At 47.3% G+C, this 20,831-nt stretch overlaps 1 protein-coding gene across 5 annotated transcripts in view; it reads left to right on the top strand.

The window, feature by feature from the left end:
- Positions 1-15,160: 15,160 nt before the first annotated feature.
- Positions 15,161-20,831, top strand: part of taf2 (TAF2 RNA polymerase II, TATA box binding protein (TBP)-associated factor) — a 160,599-nt gene continuing 154,928 nt past the window's right edge. For all 5 annotated transcript variants that reach the window (XM_070890558.1, XM_070890569.1, XM_070890553.1 and 2 more), the window contains exon 1: positions 15,161-15,442. In XM_070890558.1, the coding sequence (XP_070746659.1) occupies positions 15,390-15,442 (53 nt within the window). In that variant the 5' untranslated portion in view covers positions 15,161-15,389. The remainder of the gene's footprint in view (positions 15,443-20,831) is intronic.

Genomic DNA, 20,831 nt, shown 5'->3' on the forward strand with positions numbered 1-20,831 from the left:
AGTCTCTGTCACAGGTGGGACAAACAGTTGTCGAGGGAAGGGTTGAGTGGGACTGGTTTGCCGCATGCTCTTTCCGCTGCCTGCGCTTGATTTCTGCACGCTCTCAACGACGAGACTCGAGGTGCTCAGCGCCCTCCCGGATGCACTTTGGCCAGGGACTCCCAGGTGTCAGTGGGGATGTTGCACTTTATCAGGGGGGCTGTGAGGGTGCTCTGCAATAACAGAGGCGGTGAATGGAAAGTCCTCATCAACGACATCTAGAGTAAAGATTGACTGTTCGCGGCCAATTTCAGAATCTTCATGAGGCAACCTTGAAAGGGCATCAGCTACTGCATTCTGCTTCGACGTATGATACTCAATTTTTTAATCGTACTGAGATAATAAAGTAGCCCATCTTTGCATCCTGGAAGCCGTCATAGATGGAATTTCCACCTTTGGGCCTGGGAAAGCTAGTAACGGTTACTAGCATGAACTGGAATCCCAAAAGAAACTGGTGAAACTTTTTAATACCAAATATAATTGCCAAAAACTCTCTCTCAATCTGGGCATAATTTTGTTCGCTTTTGTTGCGTGTACACGATGCAAAGGCAACCGACTTTTCCTGCCCAGCATTCATAACATGGCTGATCACTGCTCCCACACCATACCCAGAGGCATCACATGCTAGTCTTAGTTTGCGAGTCAGATTATAATGGATGAGAAGCGCACTACTGCTCAAGCGTTGCTTGCCTATGTCGTATGCATTCTGTTGCTCTTTGTCCCATATCCAACGCACCCCTTTCTTTAATAAATAATGGAATGGTGTGAGCACCGTTGCTAGTCCAGGAAGGAAACAAGCAAATTTTGGATCAGGCCTAAAACGGATCATAATTCAGTAACGTGTTTTGGCTCCGGAGCCACCATGGTGGCTTGCATTTTCTCCTTAACTGGTTGGAGACCATTTTCATCCACTCACAATCCTAGATAAACCATCTTGCGCTGTATAAATGCATTTCATAGAATCATAGAAGTTTACAGCACGGAAGGAGGCCATTTCCGTCCATCGTGTCCATGCCGGCCAACAAAAGACTATCCAGCCTAATCCCACTTTCTAGCTCTAGGTCCGTAACCCTGCAGGTTATGGCACTTCAAATGCACATCCAAGTACTTTTTAAGTGTGAGGGTTTCTGCCTCTACCACCCTTTCAGGCAGTGAGTTCCAGACCCCCACAACCCTCTGCGTGAAGAAATTTCCCCTCAAATCCCCTCTAAACCTTCTACCAATTACTTTAAATTTATGCCCCCTGGTGTTGACACTTTTACTAAGGGAAATAGGCCCTTTCTATCCATTATATCTAGGCCTCTCGTAATTTTATACACCTCAATGTGGTCTCCCCTCAGCCTCCTCTGATCCAATGAAAACAAATCCAGCCTATCCAATCTGTCCTCATAGTTTAGATTCTCCACTCCCGGCAACATCCTTGTAAATCTCCTCTGTACCCTCTCCAGTGCAATCACATCCTTCCTGTAATGCAGTGATCAGAACTGCACGCAGTACTCCAGCTGTGGCCTAACCAGTCTTTTATACAGCTCAAGCATAACCCCCCCTGTTCTTGTATTCTATGCCTCAGCTAATAAAGGCCAATAAACAAAACGTGGGGCCACCGCTTTCATGCCAGCAATATTTATCCCTCTTCAGCTTCAGATTATGGTCATTGAACCATCTGAATACTTCTTCTAAGATTTCCAGGTTTTCCTTCTCTGTGACGGTGGCCATCAACACATCATGTTGATTGCACTAACAGTGATTTATTCCCTGTAAGATCTGATCCATGGTAGCCTGAAATATCTTTGGTAAGGACTTGATACCATAGGGTAACTTAGTGTATGAATATAAACCTTTGTGTGTGTTGACTGTCAGATACTGCTGACTATCCTTGTCAATGTGAAGTTGAGCATGGGCGTGGGGGAGATCTAGTTTTCTGAAGACGTTGGCTCCCACCAGTTCTGCATACAGGTCCTGTGATGTCGGTAAAGGGTACTGTTCATCATCAACTGCTCGATTCAGGTTAATTTTATAATCCCCACAGAGCCGTAATGTTTTGTCTGCCTTCGGAACTACAACTAACGGGGTGGCCCAGTCACTCCTATCAGTCTTCATTAAACTCTATTTTACTCTAACTTATCAAGCTCTCACTCAACCTGCGATTTTAATGCATATGGTTTCGGCTTTGGTCTACAAAAAATAAGTTTGACAGCCGACTTATTCGAATATGTGCATTGTATTTCTTGATGCCCTCTTATGTGTCCTCAAATATGTTAGCATATTTCTCCAGCAGAGTATCTAACTGAGACTTAACCATTTCTGTACTACAGACACTGTACCAATCCAAACAAAACATTCTTAGCCAATCTTTGCCCATAAGTGTCGGCCGATTGACATATTTCGCTATAATAATAGGTAATCTTTCTTCTTGCCCCTGGTTTTGTACTATACATTCCATTTGTCCAAGCGTCTGCAGTTTTTCACTTGAATATGTTTTCAGCTTTGCTGAGTTCACCTTTAGTGGTATGCCCCTGAATTTCTTGTAATACACATCCTGACTCAATATTGAGCAATCAGCCGCTGTATCTGTTATGTATTGTCCAGGTACATTAAATGTATAAGTACAATGGTGCGCCACAGAGGGCGCTGTGGTGGGAGACCTGAAAGTACCTGCAAGACAGAGTATAAAAGGCTGCCCACCACACCTGAGAGGCACTCTGGAGTTACACAATAAAGGACCAAGGTCACAGCAGTTACTACAACACCAGACTGCGTGGAGTCAGTGATTTGAGTGCTGCATATACCACATTGGCAACGAGGACACGGACGAGCTTCACGCAACCATGGCTACTCTGGGCTTGTTAAAGGATTTTACGGTGGGCAATGATTGGGAGGCCTTTACGGAAAGGTTCGAGTACTACTTTACAGCAAACGACCTGACGGGGAACACGGACGCACTGAGAGAGAAGTGTGAGGCGGTATTACTTTCCAGCTGTGGTGATGAGGTTTACTGTCTCGTCAGGGATTTGCTGGCACCCACGAGTGCCAGGGACAAGTCATATGAGGAGCTGATCAAACTCATTCATGACCAACTGAAAGCGAAGGAGAGCATCCTCACGACCAGGCACAAATTCTACCACCACTGCAGACCTGAGGGCCAGGATGTCACCAAATATGCTGCGGACCTCAGGAGACTCGCGGCGCCATGTGACTTTGGCTCAAACCTTGATGAGGCGTTGCGAGACGTTTTTGTTATGGGGATTGGACATGAGGGTCTCCTCCACAAGCTGCTATCCACTGAACCTACAGTCACCCTGAAGCAAGCCATCACCATCAGTCGGGCATTTAGAACCTCGATGTGCAATACCAAGCAGATGATACACACAGTCTCGAACCCGGCAGGCACTGTCCACAGGACAGCGCCCACCACGGACAAAACTGCAGAATGTGGCTCTGCCCAGGGCAGAGAGCACGGATCTCGGGGTCCTGGAACTCAGAGTCCGCCAAGGGGGGCTAATCGAGCAGCACCATGCTGGTGCTGCGGAGGAAGCCATGGGGCTCACCGGTGCAGGTTTGCGGAGTATACGTGCAATGCCTGCCACACGAAAGGCCATCTTCAGCGTATGTGCAAAAGAAACACAACTCACCATGTGGCTGAGGAGATGGTAGAGGGTCCATTTTCCAGTGAGGAGCAGGCAGAAGAAGATGAGGCGTTGTTTGGACTGTATACGTGTACCGACGGTTCGGCCCCGGTGATTATGGAGGTCAAAATTAACGGAGTCCCAGTGAGTATGGAAGTGGACACTGGATCGGGTCCGTCGTCGATGAGTCAGGAAACTTTTGATAAACTGTGGGTCAACTCAGCTGCACGACCCAAGCTGGTCCTGGTCACGGCAAAGCTGCGTACCTACACCAAGTAACTGATACCCGTTCTTGGCAGAGCGGATGTGCAGGTATCTCACGGGGGCGAGATGCTTGGTTTACCTTTGTGGGTCTCGGCAGGAGGTGGATGGGGAAGGTCCGTGGGAACTGGGAAGACTTCATTCCTCCACAGACTGCTGTTCCCTAGGTTCCCAAAAAGCAGAGCCGACCAAGCTGGAGGAGAAAGAAGCCGTTCATTGGCAGTCTAAATCCCCACACAGACGAGCAGACCCTGGACGAGCAGTTTTTCAAGTGTGGGCCGATCGCTGAGGTGCGAGCCGGTGACGCGCTGTGGGCGATGAATGGGAGGCCCATCGATGGCCGACAAGTCCTGGGGGGGGCCCACTCGGAGAAAGAGTCGGGCAGCAGTCATGGCTACTGTGGAGGCCGGGACAGCGGCGGCGATGATGGCGGCTACGGAAGCGTAGGAGAGGCGGCAGTTGCTGGCACAGCGGCAGGAGCGGAGGCTACAGGAGAGGCGGCAGTTACTGGCACAGCGGCAGGAGCGGAGGCTACAGGAGAGGCGGCAGTTACTGGCACAGCGGCAGGAGCGGAGGCTGCAGCAGAGGCTACAGCGGCGGCGGGTGCGACTCGGGAGAACGCGACAGCTACTCGGGTGGGTGCAGGAGCCAGAGCAGAGGGGATACGGCAGCAATCACCATGACTGATCGAATCCAAAGAGCCACTTCTGCCAGATTTAAGATTGGATTGTCTTGGTCGCTTTCCTTCCTTCTTTCTTCTTTATTCCTTCTATTCCAAAGAGTAAAACGTCATGCCAGCGAGCTCAAGATGGTGGCGAGCCTCCTGGCAGCAGAGCTCTGCAGACAAAGGCAAGCAGAGCAACTAAAATGGCGGCGCTCAAGGGAAGCCTTGTGGGAACCACAAGATAACGTTTAAAAGGGAAATGCACCCGGGAGTCTTAAAGGGGCTTTACACCGTGGCGGGCCCCACAAAGAGACTGTTGTAAAGCAAGAGCGAGTCCAAATGAGCAATGTGATTTGTATGATGATGTGAGTTATGAATAGAAGTAATATTTTTATGCTGGTTGGGTACTGTGTTTAAAATAAGGGATATGTATTACGAAAAGAGTTAATACCACAAGGTACAAGTAAAAGGGTAAATGGATCCGTGACTAACATGATTAATGGACCAATGCGATTCTCGATCTTTGTGATTCATGCAATGGTTCAGTGGCTGCAGATGAGCCGCTAAGGCGATCATTTTCTGAGAACAGAGGCAACGCACCAAGTGTGATACCCTGCCACAGCGCAGCCCGTTACCTCGGGCAAAAAGGGGGTAGTATACCGCCACTGTACTTCATCCAGAGGAGCTGGGATTAAACAACTGTTCAGTGTACCTGCAACCTTTTGACATAATATCTGTACCACATATTATATGTACCATACAAATGTACTGTCTATGTATACCTGTTTTCTGTTGGAGGTTATGCCTGTGTACTTCCTCACCCATGTAAGGACTGCAAACACCACAGTAAGGACTCACACTCACAAATCAACCAGGACGAACAAGGCCAAGGTCACCGGCAATGGCTTCTGGAACTGGCGGGGGGGGAGGGGGAGTGAGATGTTATGTATTGTCCAGGTACATTAAATGTATAAGTACAATGGTGCGCCACAGAGGGCGCTGTGATGGGAGACCTGAAAGTACCTGCAAGACAGAGTATAAAAGGCTGCCCACCACACCTGAGAGGCACTCTGGAGTTACACAATAAAGGACCAAGGTCACAGCAGTTACTACAACACCAGACTGCGTGGAGTCAGTGATTTGAGTGCTGCATACACCACAGTATCTATTGTCATTTTAATCCATCGATTATCAGTACTAACGTTCTGAAATCCTGACATAAGAAATGTACTGCCTTGCCCTTCATTGCATATACACCAAAACCTACACTGTTCTGATCGGTTTCCACCCAGTGAAGTCTTTGATTATCATTCGGCCAGTCCTTGGATTTATATGCGGCTGCAATGTGTCCACTTACTTGACACTGGTAGCATCTTGCCCACTTGAACTAACACTATTGTGCAGTATGGTTGCCATTACATCTATAACATCCATTCTTCTTGGTTTCATAATTCTCCCTCAAACTAGGGCTCAGAATCTTCGACGTTTCTACAGCCCAGTGGTTGTGAACTGCTACTACTGCCGATAATGGGTGAAATTCCTTAATATTTTTTTCTGCCATTTCCATGGAGGTGGCTATCTTACAAGCTCTCTCAAAAGAGAGATCATCCATACCCAACAATTTTGACTGGATGCGTTCATCCGTTAATCCACACATAAATTTATCTCGAAGAGCACTGTTTCGGGATCCTCCACAGTTGCCGTGTAGAGACAATTTTCTTATGGAAACAATGTATTCACTGATGGTTTCATCAGGCCTTTGATTTCTCATTGCAAACTTATTGCTCTCCACTATTTCTAAAGGCTGTGAATCAAAATGATTCTCCAATATCTGCAGTATGTCTGAAAATGAAGCATCCTTAACCTTCCTCGGGGTTAACAAATTCACTAAGGTACCATAATTCTCTGTTCCAATCATAACTGACAGAAAGCTTTCATCTTCTGAACTGCTTGATTCCTTAATTGCGAATCTGCCACACCTGATAGGACTTCATTGACATCATTAGCTCTAAAAAAACATTTACAATCTTTCTTTGTAGGATCTTATTCATCAAAAGCTCCCAAATCACTGACATAACTCATTGTCACGTCCATGTTGCCTTCTTAGCTTAATAGCTGTTAATCTCTCAATAATCTTGAATTGCTTTTCAATTATTTGAAAAGGCTTTCCACAAGCTCTTTTTGTCAGTTCTGCACTGTTCACTACTTACAAAAAAATGGCACTGGCAGACTCTCATTTGGAAACCACGCTGCGATATAGCTTCTTGCTGTGCTCCACTTGCATTTGCCTTCTAAAGGAAATTCCACCAAAATGTCTTCATTCTTGTCGCCATTTTGTAATGTATTTGCTTCATGAGTGCTTTGCTTAAGAATTCATAGCAACACATTGCTATTAAGAACTAGTTGGTTTATTAACAAAGGTTTAACAATCACACTACACATTACCAATTCATTAACTGGGCTCACAAACTGCATACTTCATCGTGGATGACTTAGACTCAATTGACTGGAGTTTTATTGAGTCTTGTGAACATCACGTGACTGGCTAAGCCATTCACAATGCAACAGCTCTACAACTATTTTAAATCATACAATTAACCAAGTGCCCCCCTTGTTCCTGGAACAGACCTCTTCAAGATAAGCATGTCTGGAAAGTGTTATACTTCAACCATGAACTGTTTTCCTTTCTTTACAAATGACCTGCATTTTCTGTTTTTGCTATGTTTCCATTTGGCATACCATTGTCAGTGGTACATTCATTTTTCATTACACTTGAAAAGAATTGTATTTACTTTATTTGTAGTCTCCATTGATGCTGGTACTACTACATCCCAAAATGGTACATTTAGTATCATGTCCAGGAGTCTTTGTTCTACCTAATATATTTTGGTTCTTTTGCAAACATTTAGATTGAGAGAATGTTACACAAGATTCAGCTCCTCAGTGCACAGAGAATCTTGTATGTTTCAAGTACACTCAGTTTGTCAGCTGTGGTTCAGTTGGCAGCACCCTTGCCTTTAAGTCAGAAGTTTGTCGGTTGAAGTAAACTTGAGCACAGAAAATGTAGGCTTACACTCCAGTGCAGTACTGAGGGAGTGCTGCACTGTCAGAACTGCTGTCTTTTGGATGAAATGTTAAACGGAGGCAACCCCTTCTGCTCTCTCGGGTGGATGTAAAAGATCCCATGGCAATAGTTTGAAGAAGACCCGGGGAGTTCTCCCCGGTGTCCTGGCTAATATTTATCCCTCAATTAACATCACTAAAAACAGATTATCGGGTCATTAACGCATTGCTGTTTGTGGGACCCTGCTGTGTGCAAATTGGCTGCTGCGTTTCCAACAATATAACAGTGACCACAAGGTCACAAGAACATAAGAAATAGGAGCAGGAGTAGGACTTTGACCCCTTGAGCCTGCTCCGCCATTTAATAAGATCATGGCTGATCTGATCATGGATTCAGTTCCACTTCCCTGCCCGCTCCCCATAACCCTTTATTCCCTATCGCTCAAAAATCTGTCTATCTCCGCCTTAAATATATTCAAAGACCCAGCCTCCACAGCTCTCTGAGGCAGTGAATTCCATAGATTTACAACCCCCTGAGAGAAAAAATTCCTCCTCATCTCAGTTTTAAAGGGGCGGCCCGTAGTTTTAGTTTCCCCCATGAGTGGAAATCTACTCTCTGCATCCATCTTGTCCAGTCCTCTCTCTGGGCCCAAGTTTCCACAAGAAAAAAAACGGGCGCGCCTCCGAGCTGGGCGACCGTTTTTCGCGAGTAAAATGGCGCCTAAAAAAATCCTCGGTATTCTCCACCTACTTGCAGGTCCTCTGGCCCTCGGTGCAGCCAGCACGAGCTGTGGGGGGGCGGAGCCAGGTCCCTGCGCTGAAAACAGTGCCGGGACCTCTGCACATCTGCGCTACAGTCGGCACGCAAGTGCAGTAGCTCCAGGCGCCGAACTGTGTGGGAGGGGCCCGAAGCACGCAGCCCCTAGCCCTGGCCCAATGGCCTCACTGGGGCTGCGTGAATAAGGCTCCTCCCACGGCCAGCTCCAGCTTCCCCCCCCCCCGCCCCCGACCAGACCCGACACCCGCTCCCCCCCCCCTGCCTCCAGACTAGACCCAACACCCGCTCCCCCCCACCCCCCCCCCCCCCCTGCCTCCGGACCAGACCCGACACCCGCTCTCCTGTTTCCTGTTCCCGCCCCCCCCGACTGGACCCAACCCAACCCGCGCTCCCGCCCCCACACCCCCCCCCCCCAATGGACCCGACTCCCGCTCCCGGACTGGATCCGATCCGGCCTGACCTCGCCCTCCCCCCCCCCCCCCCACTCTCCCTCCCCCTCCCTCTCTCTCTCTCCCCCTCCCTCCCCCCCTCTCTCCCTCCCTCTCTCTCTCTCTCTCTCTCTCTCCCCATGCTGCTCAGCGACACGAACGGCTTTCTCCCCCCCCTCCCGCTCAGCGGCACGAACGGCTGCAGAATTCTCCCTGGCTGAAGCACTTTCACACAGGTAGGAAGATGGTTTATTTAATCTTTTCTTGGCTTATAAATGTTTATTCAGGTTGGATTTATTTGTATAATATTTGTAGAAGTATAAATAAGAATTTATTGTAGAATTTAATGACTTCCCTCCCCCCGCCCCCCCCCCCCACCTCGTTCTGGACGCCTAATTTGTAACCTGCGCCTGATTTTTTAATGTGTCGAACAGGTTTTTTTAGTTCTACAAAAATCTTCACTGGCTCCATTCTACTTTAGTTTGGAGTACGTTTTCACTGTGGAAACTTTGAAATCAGGCGTCAGTGGCCGGACACGCTCCCTTTTGAAGAAAAAATTCTGTTCCAAAGTAGAACTGTTCTACCTGACTAGAAATGCAGAAAAAAAAATGTGGAGAATTGCGATTTCTAAGATAGTCCGTTCTCCACCAGTTGCTCCTAAAAATCAGGCGCAAATCATGTGGAAACTTGGGCCCATTATCTTATATGTTTCGATAAGATCACCTCTCATTCTTCTGAACTCCAATGAGTATAGACCCAACCTACTCAACCTATCTTCATAAGTCAACCTCCTCATCTCCAGAATCAACCAAGTGAACCTTCTCTGAACAGCCTCCAAAGCAAGTATATCCTTTCTTAAATACGGAGACCAAAACTGTACTCAGTACTCCAGGTTTGGCCTCACCAATATCCTATACAGTTGTAGCAGGACTTCTCTGCTTTTATATTTTATCCCCCTTGCAATAAAGGCCAACATTCCATTTGCCTTCCTGATTACTTGCTGTACCTGCATATTAACTTTGTGTTTCATGCACAAGGACCCCCAAGTCCCTCTGTACTGAGGCATTTTGCAATTTTTATCCATTTAAATTATTATCTGCTTTTCTATTTTTTCTGCCAAAGTGGATAACCTCACATTTTCCTACATTATACTCCATCTGCCAAATTTTTGCCCACTCATTTAGCCTGTCTATATCCCTTTGCAGATTTTTTGTGTGCTCCTCACAATTTGTTTTCCTACCCATCTTTGTGTCATCAGCAAATTTGGTTACATTACACTTGGTCCCTTCATCCAAGTCATTAATATAGATTGTAAATAGTTGAGGCCCTAGCACCGATCCCTGCAGCACCCCACTAGTTACTGTTTGCCAACCGGAAAATGACCCGTTTAACCCGACTCTCTGTTATCTGTTAGTTAGCCAATCCTCAATCCATGCTAATGTATTACCCTCAACCCCGTGAACTTTTATCTTGAGCAGTAACCTTTTATGTGGCATGTAATCGAATGCCTTCTGGAAATTGAAATACACCACATCCACTGGTTTCCCCCTTATCCACCCCGCTTGTTACATCCTCGAAGAACTCCAGCAAATTTGTCAAACATGAATTCCCTTGTATACAACCATGCTGATTCTGCTTGATTGAATTATGCTTTTCCAAATTTCCTGCTCTGCTCCCAATGACAGATGTTAGGCTAACTGGTCTGTAGTTTCCTGCTTTCTGCCTGCCTCTTTTTTTAAACAGGGGTGTTACATTTGCGGTTTTCCAATCTGCTGGGATCTCCCCAGAATCCAGGGGAATTTTGGTAGATTGCAACCAATGCATCCACTATCTCTGCAGCCACTTATTTAAGGACCCTAGGATGCAAGCCATCAGGTCCAGGGGATTTGTCTGCTTTTAACCCCAGTACTTTACTGGGTACTATTTCTTTAGTGATTGCATTAAGTTCCTCTCTCCTTATAGCCCATTGATTACAGAGAGACGTAGGGGTCCTTGTGCATGAAACACAAAAAGTTAATATGCAGGTACAGCAAGTAATCAGGAAGGCAAATGGAATGTTGGCCTTTATTGCAAGGGGGATAGAGTATAAAAGCGAAGAAGTCCTGCTACAACTGTACAGGGTATTGGTGAGGCCACACCTGGAGTACTGCGTACAGTTTTGTTCTCCGTATTTAAGGAAGGATATACTTGCATTGGAGGCTGTTCAGAGAAGGTTCACTCGGTTGATTCCGGAGATGAGGGGGTTGGCTTATGAGGATAGGTTGAGTAGGTTGCGCCTATACACATTGGAGTTCAGAAGAATGAGAGATGATCTTATTGAAACTTATGATAATGAGGGGGCTCGACAAGGTTGATGCAGAGAGGATATTTCCACTCATAGGGGAAACTAAAACCAGGGGACATCATCATCAGCTTAGGCAATCCTTCGAAATCAAAGAAGACTTGCTTCCACTCTAAAAATGTGTCATGTATCTCACATTACTGTATATAACTGTATCTTACCGTGCTATACATGACTGTAACTGGATATGACCTGTAACAATAAGCATACCTTACCACCAGGGGTGCACTTGCAGGAGACACTCCATACCTGTCCCACTGTGGTATATAAAGGGAGGTCTCAGGCAAGTGCAGCACTGGAGAGCTGGAATTAAAGGTGCAGGTCCTGAGTGACCTTGACCTCAGCATGTATCTCATGTAAGTCAGTACATTAGAGTCAGGACTTAACAAAGTGAGTTCTTAGGTGACTGTACAGTCCAATATGGGAATTACAGTCTCTGTCACAGGTGGGACAGACAGTCGTTGAAGGAAAGGGTGGGTGGCACTCGTTTACCGCACGCTCCTTCCGCTGCCTACGCTTGTTTTCTGCATGCTCTTGGCGATGAGACTTGAGATGCTCAGCGCCTTCCTGGATGCTCTTCCTCCACTTAGGGCGATTTTTGGCCAGGGACTCCCAGGTGTCGGTGGGGTGCTGCATTTTATCAAGGAAGCTTTGAGGGTGTCCTTGAAACTTTTCCTTTGCCCACCTGGGGCTCGCTTGTTGTCCAGGAGTTCCGAGTAGAGCGCTTGCTTTGGGAGTCTTGTGTCAGACATGCGAACAATGTGGCCTGCCCAACGGAGCTGGTCGAGTGTGGTCAGTGCTTCGATGCTGGGGATGTTGGCCTGATCAGGACGCTAATGTTGGTGCATCTGTCCTCCCAGGGGATTTGCAGGATCTTGCGGAAACATCGTTGGTGATATTTCTCCAGCGATTTGAGGTGTCTACTATATATGGTCCACGTCTCTGAGCCATACAGGAGGGTGGGTATCACGACAGCCTTGTAGACCATGAGCTTTGTGGTAGATTTGAGGGCCTGGTCTTCGAACACTTTCTTCCTCAGGCAGCCGAAGGCTGCGCTGGTGCACTGCAGGCGGCGTTGAACCTCATCGTCGATGTCTGCTCTTGCTGATAATAGGCTCCCGAGGTATGGAATGTGGTCCGCGTTGTCCAGGGCCGCGCCGTGGATCTTGATGACTGGGGGGCAGTGCTGTGTGGCGGGGTCAGGTTGGTGGTGGAACATAGTCTTAGAATAAAGGGCCGCCCATTTAATACTGAGATGAGGAGAAATTTCTTCTCTCAGAGGATTGTAAATCTATGGAATTGTCTGCCCCAGAGAGCTGTGGAGGCTGGGTCATTGAATATATTTAAGGCGGAGATAGCCAGATTTTTGAGCAATAAGGGAGTTAAGGGTTATGGGGAGCGGGCAGGGAAATGGAGCGAAGTCCATGATCAGATCAGCCATGATCTTATTGAATTCTGGAGCAGGCTCGAGGGGCCAAATGGCCTACTCCTGCTATTTCTTATGTTCTTATTATCCCCTATCGGGATGTTTTTAGTGTCTTGTACTGTGAAGACCCGATACAAAATATTTGTTCAAAGTCTCTGCCATTTCTGTTTTCCATTATTAATTCCCCAGTCTCATCCTCTAGGGGAGCAACATTTACTTTAGCCACTCTTTTCCTTTTTATGTACCTGTAGAAACTCTTACTATCTGTTTTTATATTTCGTGCTAGTTTACTTTCATAATCTATCTTCCCTCTCTTTATTATTTTTTTAGTCGTTCTTTGCTGGCTTTTAAAAGTTTCCCAATCCTCTAGCCTCCCACTAGTCTTGGCCACATTGTATGCCCTTGTTTTCAGTTTGATACCATCCTTTACTATACTTAAAAAAAAAGTAGTTAGTTGGCTGTAAAGCGCTTTGGGAGGTTTTGAAAGGTACTATATAAATGCAAGTCTTTTTTCTTTTTGTGGGCTGCCTTTAAGGTTACCAACTATGGTTTGACATTTTCCTAAAGGCTTCAACAATAGCAGCAACTTGTATTTATATCGCGCCTTTAACATGGTAAAACGTCCTAAGGCGCTTCACAGGAGTGGTTATAAAACAAAATTTGACAAGCCACCTAAGGAGAAATTGGGACAGATGAGCAAAAGCTTGGTTAAAAGAGGTAGGTTTTAAGGAGCGTCTTAAAAGAGGAAAGAGTGTGTAGAGGTTTAGGGAGGGAATTCCAATGCTTAAGGCCTAGGCAGGTGAAGGCACGGCCACCAATGGTTGAGCGATTATAATCAGGAATGCTCAAGAAGCTAAAATTAGAGGAGCACAGATATCTCGGGATTTGTGGGGCTGGAGGAGATTACAGAGATAGGATGAGGCCGTGGAGGGATTTGAAAACAAGGATGAAAATTTCAAAATCATGGCGTTGCTCAACCAGGAGCCAATGTAGGTCAACGAGCACAGAGGTGATGTGATGTGATTTGCAAGATCCTGCAAATTCATTGGCAGGACAGACACACCAATATCAGTGTTCTTGCTCAGGCCAATATCCCCAGCATCGAAGCACTGACCATGCTCGATCAGAGCCGTTGGGCGGGCCACATCGTCCGCATGCCTGACATGAGACTCCCAAAGCAAGCGCTCTATGCGGAGGACAGAGGATACGCTTCAAGGACACCCTCAAAGTCTCCTTGACAAAGTGCAACATCCCCATCAACTCCTGGGAATCCCTGGCCCACAATCGCCCAAAGTGGAGGAAGAGCATCTGAAAAGGTGCTGAGCACCTCGAGTCCCATCGCCGAGAACAAGCAGAAACCAAGCGTGGACAGCGGAAGGAGTGTGTGTCAACCCAGGCTCTCCGACTACCCTTTCCTTCAACCTCTGTCTGCCCCACCTGTGACAGAGACTGTAGATCCCGCATTGGACTCCTCAGTCACTTGAGAACTCACTTTGAGAGTGGAAGCAAGTCATCCTCGAATCCGAGGGACTGCCTATGATGATGATGATGATGGGTGAACGTGACTTCGTGCGAGTTAGGACATGGGCAGCAGAGTTTTGGATGATCTTAAGTTTACATAGGGTAGAACATGGGATGCCAGTCAGGAGTCAAGTCTAGAGGCAACAAAGGCATGGATGAGGGTTTCACCAGCAGATGAGCTGAGGCAGGCACGGAGATGGGCAATTTACAGAGTTGGAAATAGGTGGTCTGATGAATCGGATCTGTGGTTGGAAGTTAATTTTCGGGTCAAATATGACACCAAGGTTGCGAATAATCTGGTTCAGTCTCAGACAGATGCTAGGGAGTGGGATAGCTTCGATGGCTCGGGAGCGGAGTTGAAATCACTGCTCACCAAGTACTGGATATCGGACAAGCAGTCTGACAATTTAGAGACAGTGGAGGGGTGGGGAGAAGCGGTGGCTCCACCTTCAACCATCCTGTCCAGTCAAACAGCTTTTTTCCTCCATCTCCAGTATTTTTGTAACAAAATGTTCCAATAAAATAGAAAATATATACAGTTCTTTTTAATGCTCCTATGATTTTTTTTTTGCCAAGTTGCTCGCATTTTTAATTGCTGGAGACTCCAGGCCAATCCTGCAGGGTTGCCAATGGTGGTTGCCTGTTGGACACAGGTTGACATTATGACGACTTTAGTTCAGAGCCAGTAGCGATGTTCTCTCGAGACGGTTTCCTCCAATCAGCGGACGCGCGCTGACACTCATCGCAACTTTTGTTCCCTCCACGCATGCGCATAATTTTTTGCATTCACCGTTTTTTCCCCTGCTGGGGTGGGGGGATATCAGAATGAGTAGTAGAAGAAAATCTGTTTTTCCAAACAGATATGCCAATCTTGAAATTTATTTTATTTTGCAGAAGTGATTTTGAGGGGTTTTGTAGCGCGTGGTTAAGAAACAATTTTTTTTTAAATAAATAAGTGGGCTTGAACTGGAGGTGAAAGGTTAGAAAAGCAAAATGGCCGCTGCAGGGGACGGCGGTTTGAGTGCGCGCGAGGAGGCGATGACGACAGAGGGCGAGCGCGAGCGCGAGCGCTGGCCGGGCCGCTGACAGAGCGGAGGGAGCGAGGCCGCCGGCAGCCATTAACCCCCTTCCTCCCTCACTGTCCCGAGAGCGCAGCGCACTGAGTGTCTGAGCGATGAGAGGCGGCGGCAGCGCGGGCTGGTGTGGAGTTTAACCGAGAGCGGAGAGCGCGGGCCCCGAGACATGAACAGGAAGAAGGGCGATAAGGGGTTCGAGAGCCCGAGGCCCTATAAATTATAAGTATCTCCTCTTCTCTTCTCGCTCGGAATCCTGTGTGTTTTTTTTAAAATCACTTTTCCCGCTCCTCGTTTTGCAACGAAGCGAGAGAGTTTACTGAGGTTTAGCCAAAGAGGCTCTTGGTGATCGGAAGAAGGGAGTTGCAGTGACTGGGGTACAGCTGAGTGGAAGGGTTAATCTCCCCGTAGAGAGCATCCCCAGAGAGAGGTCTTGTAGGGATTTGAGCAATAACAGCTTGCGTTTATATAGCGCATTTAACTTCGTAAAACGTCCCAAGACGCTTCACAGGTCCAATAATCAAACAACATTTTAAACTGAGTGACAAGATCTTGAGGAAAGTGGTGTAGATTGTAAGGAGCCTGTTCAAGCAGGGGAGAGGTTTAGATTGGGAAATGTTGGTGTTCAGAGGGACCTGGGTGGCGTTGTACACATTATTGAAAGTTAACATGCAGCTACAGCAAGCAATTAAGAAAGCAAATGGTATGTTGGCCTTTATTACAAGAGGATTTGAGTATAAGTAAAGATGTCTTCGTGCAATTATATAGGGCTCTGGTGAGACCAGGAGTATTGTGTACAGTTTTGGTCTCCTTACCTAAGGAAGGATATACGTGCCATCAAGGGTGTGCAACAAAGGTTCACCAGACTGATTCCTGGCATGGGAGGATTGTCCTATGAGTAGACTGCAGGAAAGTGGAGTCGAGGTAGAAGATCAGCCATGATATTGAATGGTGGAGCAAGCTCGAGAAACCAAATGGCCGACTCCTGCTCCTAATTCTTATGTTCTTGGGGAGGCAAATCCCGAGCTTAGGATCTAGACAGCTGAAGGCACGGCCGCCAATGGTAGGGTGACAGAAATCAGGGATGGACAAAAGGCCCGAATTGGAGGGCTGCAGGAGATTACAGAGGAGACAGGCAACATAGTTTTGGATGAGCTCAAATTTACGGAGGGTGCAAAGTGTGAGGCTAGGCAGGAGAGCATTGGAATAGTAGTGTCTGGAGCAGTGTTCCCTTTATTTTTTGGGTGTGCGGCCCCTTTAAGGGTCTGCGTAGGCCAATTCAAAATGTGCGGTGATCCCATTTAAGCACTGTGCAGCCACGCAGCTTAAAAGGAACATTGGTCTGAGAGTAATAACAGCATGGATGAGGGTATCAACTGAGACGGGTGATATGGAGGTGGAAGTAAGATTTATGGGTGAGAATCTTGATTCTCGGGTATGTGTGCAAATGATGTGTGTGGAGCCTTGTGCTCTGGAGTTCTGGAAATAGGTGAAGCTTTTGAAGGACCTGGTGAAAGCATTAGATTAATTGATATCATCATCATCATAGGCAGTCCCTCAGCATCGAGGAATACTTGCTTCCACTCTTAAAAATGAATCCTTAGGTGGCTGAACAGTCCAATACAGTACCTGTCACAGGTGGGACAGATAGTAGTTGAGGGTAAGGGAGGGTGGGACAGATTTGCCGCACACTCTTTCCGCTGCCTACGCTTGATTTCTGCATGCTTGGCGATGAGACTCTAGGTGCTCAGCGCCCTCCCGGATGCACTTCCTCCACTTAGGGCGGTCTTTGGCCACGGACTCCCAAGTGTCAGTGGGGATGTTGCACTTTATCAGGGAGGCTTTGAGAGTGTCCTTGTAACGTTTCCTCTGTCCACCTTTGGCCCGTTTGCCATCAAGGAGTTCCGAGAAGAGCGCTCGCTTTGGGAGTCTCGTGTCTGGCATGCCAGACACATGTGGCCTGCCCCAGCGGAGCTGATCAAGTGTGGTCAGTGCTTCAATGCTGGGGATGTTGACCTGGTCGAGGATGCTAATGTTGGTGCTTCTGCCCTCCCAGGGGATTTGTAGGATCTTGCGGAGACGTCGTTGGTGGTATTTCTCCAGCGACTTGAGGTGTCTACTGTACATGGTCCATGTCTCTGAGCCACACAGAAGGCGGGTATTACTACAGCCCTGTAGACCATGATCTTGGTGGCAGATTTGAGGGCCTCGTCTTCAAACACTCTTCCTCAAGCGGCCGAAGTCTGCACTAGAGGTGGTGTTGAATCTTGTCGTCAATGCCTGCTCTTGTTGATAAGAGGCTCCCGAGGTATGGGACATGATCCATGTTGTCCAGGGCCGTGCCGCGGATCTTGATGACTGGGGGACAGTGCTGTGCGGTGAGGACAGGCTGTGGTGGAGGTCCTTTGTCTTACGGATGTTTAGTGTAAGGCCCATGCTTTCGTACGCCTCAGTAAATACCTCGACTATGTCCTGGAGTTCAGCCTCTGCGCACAGATGCAGGCGGCGTCCGCGTACTGTAACTCGACAAGAGGTTGGGGTGATCTTGGACCTGGCCTGGAAACGGCGAAGGTTGAACAGGTCCCACTGGTTCTGTAGGTTAGTTCCACTCCAGCGAGGAGCTTGTTGACTGAGATGGAGCATGGCAGTGAGGAAGATTGAGAAGAGGGTTGGGGCAATGACGCAGCCCTGTTTGACCCTGGTCTGGACGTGGATTGGGTCTGTAAAAGATCACGGCCTGCATGTCGTTGTGGAGCAGGCGGAGGATGTTGACGAACTTTTGGAGGCATCCGAAACGGTTGAGGATGCTCCATAGACCGTTGCGGTTGACCGTGTCAAATGCCTTTGCAAGGTCAAAGAAGGACATGTATAAGGGCTGGCGCTGTTCACTGCATTTTTCCTGCAGCTGTCGCGCTGCAAAAATCATGTTCGTTGTGCCCCGTCGGGGACGAAATCTGCACTGTGACTCTGGAAAGAGCTCCTCGGCCGCAGGGAGAAGACGGTTGAGGAGGACACTAGCGACAACTTTCCCAGTGGCCGATAACAGGGAGATTCCTCTGTAGTTGCCGTAGTCGGACGTCCCTGCATCTGAGATCTCCCGGCATGCTCTCCTCCCTTCAGATCAGAGAGATGAGCGCCTCTCCGCCATACTTGTGTGCCTCAGCAGGGATTCTATCCGCTCCAGCTCCCTTGGGAACAAACCTGCCAAATCAATTTTACCTGTGCTATCTGACAACGATCCACCCTCAACCCCCCCCCCCACCCCTCCCACTGTCCAAACTCCCCATAGCCCTAATAGACCCTAATAGGGGGTGCATAAATTGATAGCTAAGGGGATGAAGATGATAATTAATGTTTCAGCAGTGGAGGAGTTAAGGTCGGGTCCTAAAGGACACTGAAGTTGTGTACCATTAGGTTCAACCTGAGTGAAGAATCGGGGTAGATCCAAGATTGCTGACAGCAAGTTTGGTGTCATAGTAACATAGAAAATAGGTGCAGGAGTAGGCCATTCGGCCCTTCGAGCCTGCACCACCATTCAATAAGATCATGGCTGATCATTCACCTCAGTACCCCTTTCCTGCTTTCTCTCCATACCCCTTGATCCCTTTAGCCATCAGGACCATATCTAACTCCCTCTTGAATATATCCAACGAACTGGCATCAACAATTCCACAAGTTCACAATTCTGAGTGAAGAAGTTTCTCCTCATCTCGTTCCTAAATGGCTAACCCCTTATCCTTAGACTGTGACCCCTGCTTCTGGACTTCCCCAACATCAGGAACATTCTTCCTGCACCTAACCTGTCTAGTCCCGTCAGAATTTTATATGTTTCCATGAGATCCCCCCTCATTCTTCTAAACTCCAGTGAATACAGGCCCAGTCGATCCTGTCTCTCCTCATATGTCATTCCTGCCATCCCGGGAATCAGTCTGGTGAACCTTCGCTGCACTCCCTCAATAGCAAGAATGTCTTTCCTCAGATTAGGAGACCAAAACTGAACACAATATTCCAGGTGAGGACTCACCAAGGTCCTGTACAACTACATTAAGACCTCCCTGCTCCGATACTCAAATCCCCTAGCTATGAAGGCCAATATACCATTTGCCGCCTTCACTGTCTGCTGTACCTGCATGCCAGCTTTCAATGACTGATGTGCCATGACACCCAGGTCTCGTTGCACCTCCCCTTTTCCTAATCTGCCGCCATTCATTTAATATTCTGCCTTCGTATTTTTGCTCCCAAAATGGATAACCCCACATTTATCTACATTTACTGCATCTGCCATGAATTTGCCCGTTCACCTAACCTCTCCAAGTCACCCTGCAGCCTCTTAGCATTCTCCTCACAGCTCACACCGTCACCCAGCTTAGTGTCATCTGCAAACTTGGAGATATTACCGTCAATTCCGTCATCTAAATCATTGATGTATGTTGTAAATAGCTGGGGTCGCAGCACTGAGCCCCGCGGCACCCCACTAGTCACTGCCTGCCATTCTGAAAAGGACCTGTTTATCCTGATTGTCTGCTTCCTGTCTGCCAACCAGTTCTCTATCCACGTCAGTACATTACCCCCAATGCCATGTGCTTCAATTTTGCACACCAATCTCTTGTGTGGGACCTTGTCAAAAGCCTTTTGAAAGTCCAAATACACCACATCCACTGGTTCTCCCTTGTTCACTCTACTAGTTACATCCTCAAATTCTAGAAGATTTGTCGAGCATGATTTCCCTTTCATAAATCCATGCTGACTTGGACTAATCCTGTCACTGCTTTCCAAATGCGCTGCTATTTCATCTTTAATAATTGATTCCAACATTTTCCCCAATACTGATGTCAGGCTAACCGGTCTGTAATTACCCGTTTTCTCTCTCCCCTCTTTTTAAAAAGTGGTGTTACATTAGCTACCCTCCAGTCCATAGGAACTGATCCAGAGTTGATAGACTGTTGGAAAATGATCACCAATGCATCCACTATTTCTTGGGCCACTTCCTTAAGTACTCTGGGGTGCCGACTATCACACCCTGGGTATTTATCGGCCTTCAATCCCATCAATTTCCCTAACACTATTTCCTTCAGTTCCTATTCCTCGGTCCCCTACTATTTCCGGAAGGTTATATGTCTTTCTTCGTGAAGACAGAACCAAAGTATTTGTTCAATTGGCCTTCCATTTCTTTGTTCCCCATTATAAATTCACCTGATTCTGACTGCAAGGGACCTACATTTGTATGCACTAATCTTTTTCTCTTCACATACCTATAGAAGCTTTTGCAGTCAGTTTTTATGTTCCCAGCAAGCTTCCTTTCATATTCTATTTTCCCCCTCCTAATTGAACTCTTTGTCCTCCTCTGCTGAATTTTAAATTTCTCCTAGTCCTCAAATTTGCTGCTTTTTCTGGCCAATTTATATGCCTCTTCCTTGGATTTAACACTGTCCCTAATTTCCCTTGTTAGTCATGGTTGAGCCACCTTTTCCGTTTTATTTTTACTCCAGACAGGGATGTACAATTGTTGAAGTTCATCCATGTGGTCTTTAGAAACAGAGAAAAATAGGTGCAGGAATAGGCCATTTGGCCCTTTGAGCCTACACCACTATTCAATAAGATCATGGCTGAT

This window comes from Pristiophorus japonicus, chromosome 1 (assembly GCF_044704955.1).
Source record: "Pristiophorus japonicus isolate sPriJap1 chromosome 1, sPriJap1.hap1, whole genome shotgun sequence".
NCBI lineage: Eukaryota > Metazoa > Chordata > Chondrichthyes > Pristiophoridae > Pristiophorus > Pristiophorus japonicus.